The following is a 13,729-nucleotide window of genomic DNA, read 5'->3' on the forward strand; positions in this document are numbered from 1 at the left end:
CTTTGCTATGATATATAAAGCCCTAATTATGTCTAAAGTTAGATTATGGCCAATCGTATTAAGGTCTAGTATCAGACTCAATTCTGAAAGTTTGGATAGCTATGCAAATTGCTTATTATTAGTGTGTCTTGGATCTGAAATGTATTCGATCAAGCGTCATGACCTATGCCGCAAAGGGTGATTCGAGACTAGCCATCTAATTGCATTAGTATCAAGCTTTTGTAATGCGACCCCACGACCTCGTCGAGAAATTTGATATAGATGCCTCGATACCCTGGTTCATTAAATAAACATGGAATACCCATTTTTTATATATGGAAGCCTGGTTTTCATATATATTATATATATTTTTTTTTTATTTATGTTAATATTATTATATATAATATATATTAATATATATATATATATACTTTTATATTATATATTATTTTTATTAATATATATTAATATATTATATATTTATATTATGATATATATATTATATATTTTTATATATAATATATATATATATATATATTATATATATTATATATTTATATATAAAAATACCTAGACAGTCCAGACAGGTGAATGTGGTGGGAGTGGATGTATGGTCAGACTGCCGAATCATATATCGTTATCCTTGCCCGAACTTTTGCCTTGATAAAGCTTTTAGATTTTGCATTATCGACGACCCACGACAGAACTGGTTTTTTTTTTTAGATTATTAAATTCACGTACAGCCATTACATCCTTAGAAACCACAAAAAATCACTGCTGGATAATATCATTCGTAAGTTTCTGTCCAGTGCCAACATATCAGTCAAACTAGTATGGCCACTCTGGTATCCATGGCAATGGGGCAAGCTAACAATTAGCCGTCAACTGTAATCTGGACCTTGGCATAGTCCATACAGGGTCTCAGGTGTTTTGTTTCCTTTATAAAGCAAAAATACATTTGTGGCAGAAGTGAGTGGACCGACCGGCAAAAGCATAACAAACGCTAGACCTCAATAGACTCAGGGTCACAAGGTATACAAACCTTACTCCCAACATAGAGAGATTTCCCCCACAATGCCCCCACTGTACACTCACCTAACAATAAACCATGTTTAATAACCTGTCATTAATTCAACAATAATAGACAACTATAATTTATTTAAGATTCAAAAACATAGACCCAGCCTATCAAACATATTAGCAGATGATGAAAGAATCATCAGTAAAGACATCACATTTTTAAAGAGACAAAAAATTATGACCTCATCTTGACTGAAACAGTGAATAGGATCAATTGGCTTAATGACCTTGACCACATGCCGCTGATTCATAGCAGAAAAAAAAAAAAAAAAAAAAAAAAAAAAAAAAAAAAATATATATATATATATATAATTATATATATATATATATATATAATATAGCATGTATAATAATAATAATAATAATAATAATAATAATAATAATAATAATAATAATAATAATAATAATAATAATAATAATAAATTATGAAAAATAAAAAAAATAATAAAGGAGTGAATTGCTGAATGGATGGATGCAAGTTCGCGGGGGCAATATAATGTTAGTTTACGTATATGTTGTCTCCAAATAAGTGCTAAGAATTTGTCATGATTCTACAGAACGTATGTGTATTACTATTATTAGCATTAGTTTGCTATATTACTACTGTAATAATTTCCTCCATTGGTGTTTACATTTTTGTTGGTGGTCATGGTTATCATTGTTATTATCGTTATAGTAATCATTACTAATATTCATCATTATCACTATCATTATTATTATCAATATCGTCATTATTGTGATTGTTTATATTATTATCATCATCATTCATCATCATCATCATCATTTTTTTTTTCGTTATCATGATCAGTATTATTATTATTATTACTATTTCTGGTATTATTGTCATTGTTATTATTATTATCATTATGATCATTATTAATTTTCTGATTACTATTTTTATCACCATTGTTATTATTATTATGATTTCAACGATCATAGTCATTGTTATTATTATCATCATCATTTTATTATCATTATTATTATTGTTATTACTGTTATCGTCATCATTAATGTTAACATTATTGTCGCCATTTATATTATCAGTAGTATTATTTCTATCATTATTATTATTTGGAAGACAAACCCAAAATACAAAAACTAGATTTATTAAAAATGAGACTACAGTTTCGAAAACCAAAAATGGTAAAAGAGGGACCTCTTTTGCCATCATTGGGACACTGTCCATCAGATGGACTGGTCAGCGGCGTGGATTGTCTTTCCTTCCGCTGATGTCCACGCCCACAGACTGGTGGAATCTTCCCTTATAAAGCTGCTGCATAATTTAAACTTGTACAGCGGCTTTTCTCCTGCTGCTTCCCACATCCTCCGCCTTCTCCCGTATGCCGGCCACCCGGCGCATAGTCCGACCGATCCTCCGACCTGATGTGACCTCCCTCTGCTTCCGTACGTCTGTCCTCACCTGCCCCGTGTTACCGCGTTGCCTCTCCTCTCTTTCTTTTATACCCCCTCCTCTCATAATTATCATTATTATTATTGTTATTGTTGTCTTCATATCATTACTATTGCAATTATTGTCGTTATTACTATTTCTTTTTGAAATAGTAATAAGTGTCATTAGTGTCATTTTTAGTGTTATTATTGATATCATTATCATTTCTGTTATTAACATTATCTTTATTGTTACAATCACTGTTTTTACTCTTATTGCCATTATCATTATTTTTTTATTATTATTATCATTATTATTACTTATATTATTATTGTTATCGCCTTTAGTAGTAATACTTAGTAGTAGTAATAGTAGGATCATTATTGGTATTACTGTTATTATCATTGTCATAATCATTAGCATTATTACTCCTGTTACTGTTACTTATTATTATCATCATTATTATAATAATAAATATCATCATCATCCTTATTTTCATTACTGATAGTATTATTATCATTGTTAATGCCATTATTGCTCTTATCATAAATAATAGTATTGATGCAATTATAATAAACGAATATTGAGTTCAAGCCATTGCATTTCAAGTACGCAATCACATATTTTATATAATATTAAATATTGTTCTGTGTAAGCCCCGGCTAGTAGCAGTGGTATGTGTCGGCCTCTCATCCAGGAGTCGGCGTTTCGCGCCCCTCCCCCCACCTAACGGAAGCCGTTTCTTGCCTCGGTAGGGGGCTTGAGTCCCAAATGATCGTGGTGAGTCCGGACCAGAGGGCTACCCATACTGGAGGTTCACCAGTGAGGGATGGGACAAAAGGCTTCCTGGTGCACCAAGGCCTTGAGAGGGATGGTTCTCCCACCCCTGGTTCATTCCATCCTGGACCCAGGAGAAACTCTCCCACGTGTGTTTGCCGTGGCTGGCATCCTGTATTACCAGGAGACAGGAGTCCTGGAGGTTGAGGCAATGCTGCCACGTTGCGCCCTGCAGCTAATGGACACACCTCTTTGGTCCCTTTATGGCTGCGTTAGTACGGGTGTCTTGATCAAGGGGCCCAGTCAAGTCAACTTCAGCTGGTCAAAATATTGGCTAGGGTCAAGCGGCGACACTGTTCAGTCAGTAGCACATAGGTCCCGCGACTCCGTCCAGTACTGTAATTGTGGCTGCAACTATATTTCCTCATTCCCCTGTGGCTGTTGGAGATTTTAGCCCCAACTATAGCTTCCCCTCGTTGGACTCCATGGTGGGTTGGGGAGGTGAGGAAAGAGAAGAATTCTAATTTGTATGAGTACTACAAATTTAACAAAGGATCTAGCTCTCCTCTCCCTGACGACCTACGCAATCCCTCGACCATTCCCTCTGAACATCACATGTTGTCACTTTGGTAACTTTCCAGCTTCCAAAGGCAGAATGGGAATCGTGGGCTCCCAAACCAGGTATAAGGGAAATCCTTCCTCAATCCACTAAGAAATCTTACCTTGTAAATATGATAGTATTTGCATATAGTAAGTACCTAGTAGTGAAAGACCATTGATGGGGTTATCATCATGGAATCTTGATATTTTTTGAAGTACCATCGGAAAATAGTTGAGGTATGTCAACATTATCCTCTCGCATGCCGCCACCGCGAATGGTAGCCTATACTTTGAGGTTTGCGTCACCAGCATTAGATTGCACTATGTGACGATCCCCGGGGTCAAGTTTCATTTTCTCCTCACAAACAAGCCCTCATTCAGTTGTAAGGGAATTGTCTTTTCCCGAACCTGATGAGGTACTTCTGAGGAGAAAACTGTTTTAGAGGAACTAGAGAATTTTAAGTGTAGTGGCAGTAAAATGTTTTAAGACAGAAAGTTGATGGTTTGAACAGTCAACTACCACTCGTCTTCAAGGTTAAAGCTATGTTCCCACCCTATGCGGTGCTTCACTGCCAGGGTTATGGCACGGAGCCCTACTCTTGTTTTAAGATGACAACTGTCCAGGTCCAATATGCGTTACCTAACTGCAAAGAAGCTCACAAGCTTCTGCAAAAGCAATGTAAAGGGACAAATTATGAAAGAAGTACAGTCTGGTAATAATGCAAGGCGAAAGTTTCGTTTCCAGAGGGCAAAGCAACGTGCCCTGTGCTGTTTGTACAGCTAGGTAAATCCTTTGCTTCGGTTGTAACCCATCCTCCTTCCCACCAACCCTTGCCCTCCAGTGCTTCTTACACCATGCACTCTGCACTTCCTTTAAGCCTCAGTCCCAATTGCTGAAACTGCCTCTGGCGAATCCACCATAAATGGAGTAAGGAGTGAAGGGTCTATGTGAGGAGACTCCTCCTCACCAAGTAAGGTCTTTGGTGAGTCATCAGGTAGGCTTCCAGAGGCTCAACGGTGACAGCTCCAGCTGCCACCGCATCCACAGGGCTTCCGCTGCTAGGCAGAATGCCCCTAAGCAAAGGCTCAGGTACCGCCCTTGCCTCAGGCAAAGAATCCTGAGCCTGTTTCAAAAGACTCCTTTCAAGTAGGGTCCTTTGGAGCCGTCAGAACAGGGCTCCGAGGCCTCAATGGGGACAGCTCACCTCCACTTACCTCCACAGGGGCCCCCTACTTTGTTGGGCAGAATGCCCCTTGAAGCCGCTCCAGGTCCGTCATGAGCCTGTCCAAAAGGAATCCTGGTGGAAACTAGTTCCACGGTAAACACCCCTCAAAAAGATTCTCACAAAGATCCTGGGCAAGGGCACCTAAAGGTGTGGGGCAAACCTTGACACATGTGCTGCCAAACCCTTTAAGATGTAATTTGGAGAACTGGATACCCTAATTCAATGGAACTGCCAGGGCAATTCATGCAAATGGGAGAACTGCCAACATCTGATAGATTCATTTTTAACACGCAGGTTGTGTAATGCTCTACAGAGAATTATGACCAGGGAAAAGTCATCCCGATTTTCGCCTGAGACGGTTCCCATTCAAGCCCATTATGGGACTGTTGATAATGGACGTCCATGGAGGAAAGCAGGACTGGTACATGATCAGATATTCCTTTCCAGCCCATCCCCTGCAGACAACATTGCAGGTCAAGGTTGAGACTAGGCTTTGCAACGACCTTACACTGTGTTGCATCTATCTATCTTACCTCACATAATCTCACATAGATGATTTGGACAGATCTCCTTGGGCAGTTGCCACACCATTTCATACCTTGGGAGATTTCAAGGTCGGCTCAACCTCTGGGAGACAATTTGTGCAACCCTCAAGGAAGGCAGCCATTGTAGTCCTTGGTTGTCTTAAGAGTAGTGCAGTTTTACTGATAGTGACACTCCCACACATTTTCTAACATTTAAACTGGGAACATTTCTCCAATATTAGAGCCTGTCAATTGCTGCCATTATTCACCAGATGAATTGCACTGTGGAGTCATGGTAAGACTTATATGAGCGGGGACCACTTTCATACTTTTGCAGGAGGTGAATGGTATTCCGCCAATAGGTGAAGAGATGGCGACTTGAACAGTGTGGAGTGGAACTTTTTGGATCAATCTGGCAGTATTTCAAGGATCTGTAAAGGATTCCCGTGTGTTCTAAATGCTGTTAATCACTTCACATCACTAATTCGACCTTGGCGCAGAGCATCATTCCGAAAAGTATGTGGCTTTATCCGTATTCGTGATTGCCCAACAAATCTGTCAGAGCATAGAAAGAGCTGCAAGTTACGGCAGTTGAAGACGACGCACCCAGCAATGTGAACCTTAATGCCATCTACAAAAGAGACCCAATGCCAAAGGCCGGGGCGAGTGCTAAGGAGGCGCATAGACAGAGCACATGGAGAGTAGTGTCTGCTCTCAATTAACTCTGGGACCCCCTATAGTCCAGCATGGGTATCGGGACAAGGTGCGTACATCTCTGAAAAACACATCACGTCCCACTGCTTTTGAAGAATTAGATTGGGAATAATCATCACAGACCAGAAAAGATGTTTGCTTCAATGAGCTATCACTACATCCATCGCAACATCTCCTCTGGAATTCTTCACTACCTGCCCAACTTCTACCACTCTTCGGGCTGAACAGGAATGACACTGGGTAAGTTGCTTCACTAGGACTGCAGCAGAACTTTCCATACAACTTTGCCATTTTTGCGCGCACGGATGGACTCTGCTTTGGCAGCTCTGGGCTGTAAAGACTATGCCCAGGAGTGACTATTCCATACAAATGGTATCTCACTTACCAGAGGAGCTTCCAGAGTTCCTGTTGGCTCTAGTTCATAGGATCTATAAGGGATGTTACAGTGCCACTCCACTGGAAAGAGGCTATAATCCTTCCTGTCCCATCACCTGGCAAGATGCTTCGAACACCAGGAAATTACCTGACGGCAATATTTCTCTCACCAGCTGCATCTGCAAGCTGATAGAGAAAATGGTATTTCAGCGTTGACAATGGCTGCTAGAAAAGAAACGTGCCTGACCCCATATCATATGGGTTTTAGAAGATTGAGATCGACCACCATGTGCACCTTGTAGGATGGAACACTGCTATACAGAATGCCTTCGCAAGCGACGTCACATGTTATCAGTTATTTCTTTGACTAGAAAAAGGCTACCGATACCACTTGGAGCATGGCGTGCCTCTTGAAGCTGTATGAAATTTTTTTGTTAAGAGATCATTACCTACCTCATTCAAGCTTCTTTGCTAACGGGAGTAATTTGTGTGAGTTTCTGGGTGGAAACCGTTTTCTCTATTACCTTGGAATTCACTGGAAGGGGTTCCCCACAAGGCGAAGTGTCTTTAAGTGTAACCCTATTTGCCATTGCTATTAATGACATCATAAAGTTTGTTCAAGTGCTGTCTCTGTTATCTGTATGGGGTGATGACTTTACACTGTACTGCTCAGGGGAAGCTTACAGGATATTGTTGAATGGACACATGCAGGCTGGCAATAAATCAGGTTGTACTAGTGGTCGAACATATCATGGTTCAAATTTTCCCCAAGAAGACATGGCTATAACATTTCCACAAACGAGGAAGGTTTCCATCGTCCCTCTATTTAGGGGTCAAACCCACTGCGAATTTGTCCTAAGAGGTGAAGTACTTGGGTCAAGTTTTGCTCAAGGCTTACATGGTGCCTCACCTCTAACTGTTAAAAGTGATAGGTACAAAAGAGCGGTTTCTTTCACTCTATCTTGGTGCAGACCGCACAACTCTTCTTGTGGCGCTTACTGAGCGCTTATTCGTGTAAGTAGCTTGATTATGGATGTGAGGCTTATTCATCCGCACTCCCCTGTTCTACAGATGTTTGGACTCAGGTCACCATGACGTTCTCAGACATCTGTATGTGTCTTTCAGGTCCTTCACCTGTGGAGTCCCGTAATGCTGAGAGTGGAGAAACACCTCTTTCATTACACCGGACTACATGAACGCTGATTTAATCTACACGAGACTACAAGGATTCCGGGATCTCCTACATCCAGATTGGTTTTCAACCCCCTTGAGGATAGCGATCCTATGGTAGGAAAAGTGAGGTAATCTTGTGGAAGATCTTAATTTAAGTCTCACCAGAGGTTCTGGCTGTTGGGAATTCCCATTGGGATGGGGAGAGATCCGAAGCAGAAGTGGCTAGAGGACAGAGATTTTCTTCAGGCACATTCCTAAATACGAGATCATTATGCAATATATACAGATGGTTAAAAGTCTGAAAATGGTGTGGGTTTTGCAGCAGTGAACAGAGGAAGACTGCATCTGGCAGTCTTTCTCTGAGCAGCCTCGATCTTACTGCAGAGTAACATGCCATCCTTTGCAGCAGTTAAGAGGACTAGAGATCTTAGAACCATTCTGTTGTATATATTCTGACCTTGTAGTGCCTTTGTCAGAGCAATCAGGGCATAAACTCATCACATCCAGTAGTGAGGTGGAGGTCAAGATTGGCTTCACTGATGTCAACACGTAAAAAGATAACTCTGGTGTGTTGGCTGCCAGCCGCATGTTGGTATCAGTTGGTGAAGTGAGCGATGCGTTGCATCAGTAAGCCCAAGGCAGCTGTCGCTCAGCCTTGTGAGCTCGTTTTCCTCTCCCACACACTGACTGAAACCCAGCATAAGGAGTTGTCTTCGTGATAAATGGAAAACAATGGGAGGCATACCTCTAGACACAACTGCGAGAGGCTTAGCGATGGCCTTGGCCAGTTGGTGACTAGCATCCATCCCAACCGAAAAGTGTAAGTTTGCATTAACAAGACTTATGTAATCGGGCACACAAGATCGTGGACTAATTTGAATGCTAAAAGTCAAGCACTTTTTTGTTAGGTTGAGGGATGCCAAGAGCATTAACGGTCGCACATGTAGTGGAAAGAGATGTGCACCATGCGCAGACAACACCTGAAAATGTACTGGGAAGATTGTGATATAAGGTTCTTATTAGTTTCCTTTCGGGAGGACGAATATTTTCATAAAATCGTAATCATGCCTAATATTTATACGATGTTTTATACACTTAGAGCATACTATTTATACTTTGATTTTTAATATATTTATTGTTATTTGTAAGATATCTATTGATAGATTTTTAAACTTTTAAATATTTTAATGTTTCTGTTTAACAAGGCATTCGCCGCTAATGACCTTAGCTGTTGATGCGACAGATAATTTTAAATAATCAAATCAAATCACGCCCCGCCCAGGCACAAGAAGTTGCAACTGTCGCCTGGAGGTTACTGCTGTGACTGGGCTGAGGCCTAGCTTCAGCCGAGTCAGCACCAGCTGACACACGTGAGCGAGTCGGCATTAGTCGACACAGGCCGGGCTCCCCTCATGGGCATAGCTCGGGCGAGGCTGGGCTTCGCATATCGGACTTATCCTTATCTTCTGTGTAAATGATGTTTAATATTTTTTTAAACAACGAACACTAATGACAATTATAGGAGGATTCTAATATGATATTTATGTGAGAGAGAGAGAAAGCGTAAGGTTAAAAATCTGTCCCCTGGTATCTGTAAGGTAAATACTGCTATTGATTGTTCCCATACCTTGTAAATTACTTTTCTCATGTCATACTCTTAGGTAACCTGCTGATTTATCAATAAAACTCCTATCTTGAAGGTAGTCTTAAATTAATAATCATAATTATTAGAAAGTGCATATTGCCTATTGCCTCAGCCTGTGCGAAAAAATGACAAGGTACTAATCTATATCAGTAATAAATCATTACAAAGTGTAATGTTAGTTACTGCTGAAATATGAGAAGTGTTACGATCTTGGAAGAGAGAAAAATATTTTTAAAATCTATATCTTCAATGATGAAATAGCTTACTTTCACAATAATTAATGAAGTGTAATGACTACTCTTACCTGCAATGCGTTTTTATGCATTATTTTTAATGGTTACATATGACAGTGCATTAAGCATTGCTATTGGTTTTAAAGCCCAGTGTAGATGAACAGCATGAAATAATATGCGTGTAGTTTTGTTGACTTCTCTCTCTCTCTCCTCTCTTCTCTCTCTCTCTCTCTCTCTCTCTCTCTCTCTCTCTCTTCTCTCTCATCTATCTATCTATCTCTGTATCTCTCTCTCAGAGAAATTATCACCTAGTATCGTTAACATATTAAGATTTATGCGACTTCTGGCCTCATCCTCTTTAATCGCACCTGCGTTCTGATTTTTTCTTCTATACCCCTTTAACCTTCTCTGATTTTCCTCCTTTTCTTCCTTTTTCTTCTTTAGGAATAAAGCAGTACTGGTTAATTAAACTAAAAGATATTACTGAACACATATTTTATTCCATAATTATGAAGAGCATTACACAATTTACTTTTTTTCTATACCTGCAAACCCTTTTTTATGTGACACTGCAAAGTCAAATAGACTAGGAAAAGTTTTGCAATAAATAAATCTCACTTACAATACAGAAAGGCATTCATTCTATAAGATATTAGCATGTGTGTGCATTCATACAATATAAACGTAAATATATGCATAAATAGAGAAACCACACACGTGCTCGCGCGTGAACAAATAAACAAACAGAGAGAAAGACAGCCAAGTAACAGAATGCTATTCCCTTCCTATTCTGTAGCAATTTCCTCTCCATTTCCCTTTGCCTTTAAGGAAAACGACCTCTGGCCAACGTTATTACATACCCAGTGCAACAAGACCTCCGACTCCTGAAGAAGATTTACCCGAAGAGCAGGTCCTGAGGCTCACTTTCCTGCACTTCTCCTGATGGACGTCGCTGTAGGAGAGGGTCTCCGTCACCTTCTTCAAGAAAATGGCCTCGCTCTTGCCGCACTTGAGGTAGCTAATCCCGTAGACGCAGGAGAGGAACCCCGCTCGAATGCTGTGTGAGAGAGAAGAGCTGGATGGAAGGGCGTGGCGGAAGAAAGGGTTGTGGGTTTGATTGTTTATGCTTCAGTTTTCGTATTCTTCTTATTCTTCTTGATCGTATGGTTTCTGATTATTAGGGATAGATGTTATATTTAAAAACAGTAAGCAAGTACAATATGACAGCCCCTTGTGATTTCAGTCAAATTGCGGTTGTTTATTGTGCTTCCAAATTACCTCCGGTGCGCAGGGAACGTCGGAATTACATCGATATATTTGAACTAAAGATTGCACGACAAGAATACCAACATTGCACACACAGCGCACTACTGTTGTTTTTGTCGATGTTATGATTGTTCCAGGTGTTGTTTTGCTGTTTTAGTTGTAAATTTTGTTCTTGTTGCTGTTGATATTGCTATTGTTTTGATGTTCGTTTGTTTTTTCGTAGTTACTGTTGTTGTTTCGATGCTGTTTTGCTGCTGTTATTGCTTTGATGATAATGTAATTGCTGTTATCATTCCTGACAGATCGTATATAGTGCACTACAATGCAGAGATTACATCACTGTACTAACCAGCATATGTTATGGTCCCTCTTCGTCTGCGTAATATTGACTCTGGTGTGCTCCCTGTTTACCAAATACTTGAAGTGGTTGTGGCATTTGTCCCAGTCATCACGCACGTCAATAATGCATTGTCCGTGAGAAAGATAATCTGTTGATATAAAGCAGAATTAGTAGTAGTGCTAACTGTTATATCGACTCCAAGAGGGATTAGACACTACAGGGAAATCCCCTAGATGAACGGGTTAATCTGCAGAATGGATATATATATATATATATATATATATATATATATATATATATATATATATATATATATATATATATATATATATCGACTAGGGTAGCTTTGCAGGTCGTCAGGTATATTAGCGGCAAGGTTTTGAAAAATAGGAACATTTTTGGCCAATTTTAACACAAGAGAATTTACTAAGGCCAGTATGGATTATGGGAAATTCTTATGGGTAGAATAAGTAGATTTCTCAGTAAAAGGGTTATATTAAATATTAAACCAGCTGTTTGCAATTTCCAATATATTCTGTCGCTATGTAATTAGTAATAAAGTAGTTAGCTGCTGTTTAGATTTTTTTTTTTATTGTTTTTGCTTCCTCAAAAAAAAAATGCTCGAGTAAACTCTAAAGCCATTTCCCTGTTTTAAAGAATGTATCCCTTCGTTGTGTAAGGATTGCCTGACTGCCGTACTCGAAGAAATAAAATACTCAGAAGCAAATATAGGACACATACTTTGACCTACTGGCATTAATATTGTCTCTCTCTTTCTCTCTTTCTTTCTTCACTTTCTTCTCTCTCTCTCTCTCTCTCTCTCTCTCTCTCTCTCTCTCTCTCTCTCTCTCTCTCTCTCTCTCTCTCTCTCTCTCTCTCTCTCTCTCTCTCTCTCAGGTAATTGATACCACTGCTGACCACACCAGTTTGTCAGGAGTTTGGTTGACTTAAACTCACGGTCAGGTTGCAATCTTTATTGTGAAAAAGGTTGTTGGTAGCGTGGCGTGGATGGAGGTTAAAGAGGCCGGCTTTGCAGAAGTAGCCCCGGGCAGCGGGTAAGTTCGGTAAGGTGGGGGTCAATGTGGCGGTCAAAGGTCATGAGCGCAGTGGGCGTTGCAGAGTACAGCGGCCACGCCGCCCTCACCAGTCACCCTTGTTAGTTGGAGGGCGTGACATTAAAGGGCATCAGACTAATCTCAGACCGCTCGGCACACGCACCCACCCGTCGTCCTAGACAGGGCAGCAACTTGAGCTTGCTATGCTCAGGCAGTCTCTTCTCCAGATGAGCGGCCACTGAATGCCTGACGCAGAGCGAGTGTGTCGCTGATGAGGCTGTGCCGAACCTTCACGATGCTGGATCCATACGCTTCCTCCTGTCGCGTCCTGCGTCGTGCGCCCCTGTCATCGGCCGGTGGTCGGTATGTGTCCTGGCATGTATGTGGTCGGTATGTATCCCTGCGCTGCGCTGACATTTTCTGAAACAAATACACCTAGGGCAGAGACAGGCAACAGACAGGAAGGGGGGGGGTGTAACAATAAGGGCCGTATATAAGATATAATCAAATGTATTGCAGCAAGATTAATATTCAAGATTTTTATATTGAATTTTAATTTTTTTTTTTTTTTTCTAATAATTCAAGAGATAGACATAGGAACATGCTTAGGGAGACCATTACAATAGTTCGCAAGGACTTGCCTCAGGATAGACAGAGGTGAAATCCTACAAGATATAAGCATTGTGCATAACTATAAGGAAGGAAACGTTGTCACAGTCTGCAAAGACAATCTTGAACGACAATCTTCCTTAGAGAAAAATAATGCAACAATGCGGTCAACAGTTTGCTGTGCAATAGTACATACAATATACATCTGACTTATACGAAACGCGTATCGTTTATCTCGTTCCTAGAATTTGTCTATCACGGACACCATCAGCAAATCGTGGCAAAGCGATAATGAAAATCGGAAATGCAGTCCTCATATTCATCCGAAAGTGACTCATTACATCATTTATGGCTGCTCACGACAAAACACAGCACGATAAACCGTAATGCAAGGCAAGATAGGCGCAAGTCGATCGCTACTCTGAAACTATACGCATTTAATTCTTGTGTAATAGACGTTGATTATACAAGGAGAAGTCAAGTGCCTGTTTGGCTGTTTGAGTGAGATGAGTAGTGAATAGACGAGTTGAGTGACTGAATAAATGAGTGAGATTTATTAAATGAGTGAGATTTATTAAATAAGTACGTCAGAGTATAGCACACGAGTGCTATAAGGGAGGGGGAAATGTGGAAGGAGGAGGAAAGCTGAGAACTAGGATAGGTGAGGAGGTCTGGAGAAATAAAAAGATGTTCAGTTGTGAATAATTTCACCATGTTCTAAGTATTTCAATAATGTATTCCAC

General features: G+C 40.2%; 1 protein-coding gene across 1 annotated transcript in view; it reads right to left on the bottom strand.

Annotated features, from left to right (window-relative positions):
* Positions 1-8,766: 8,766 nt before the first annotated feature.
* Positions 8,767-13,729, bottom strand: part of LOC119568682 — an 8,944-nt gene continuing 3,981 nt past the window's right edge. The window contains exons 2-5 of the mRNA XM_037917186.1: positions 11,332-11,470; positions 10,577-10,773; positions 9,667-9,787; positions 8,767-8,818 (exon numbers count right to left, since the gene is read on the bottom strand). Coding sequence (XP_037773114.1) covers positions 8,767-8,818; positions 9,667-9,787; positions 10,577-10,773; positions 11,332-11,470 — 509 coding nt within the window. The remainder of the gene's footprint in view (positions 8,819-9,666; positions 9,788-10,576; positions 10,774-11,331; positions 11,471-13,729) is intronic.

The sequence above is a fragment of the Penaeus monodon genome, unplaced genomic scaffold, assembly GCF_015228065.2.
Source record: "Penaeus monodon isolate SGIC_2016 unplaced genomic scaffold, NSTDA_Pmon_1 PmonScaffold_1050, whole genome shotgun sequence".
NCBI lineage: Eukaryota > Metazoa > Arthropoda > Malacostraca > Decapoda > Penaeidae > Penaeus > Penaeus monodon.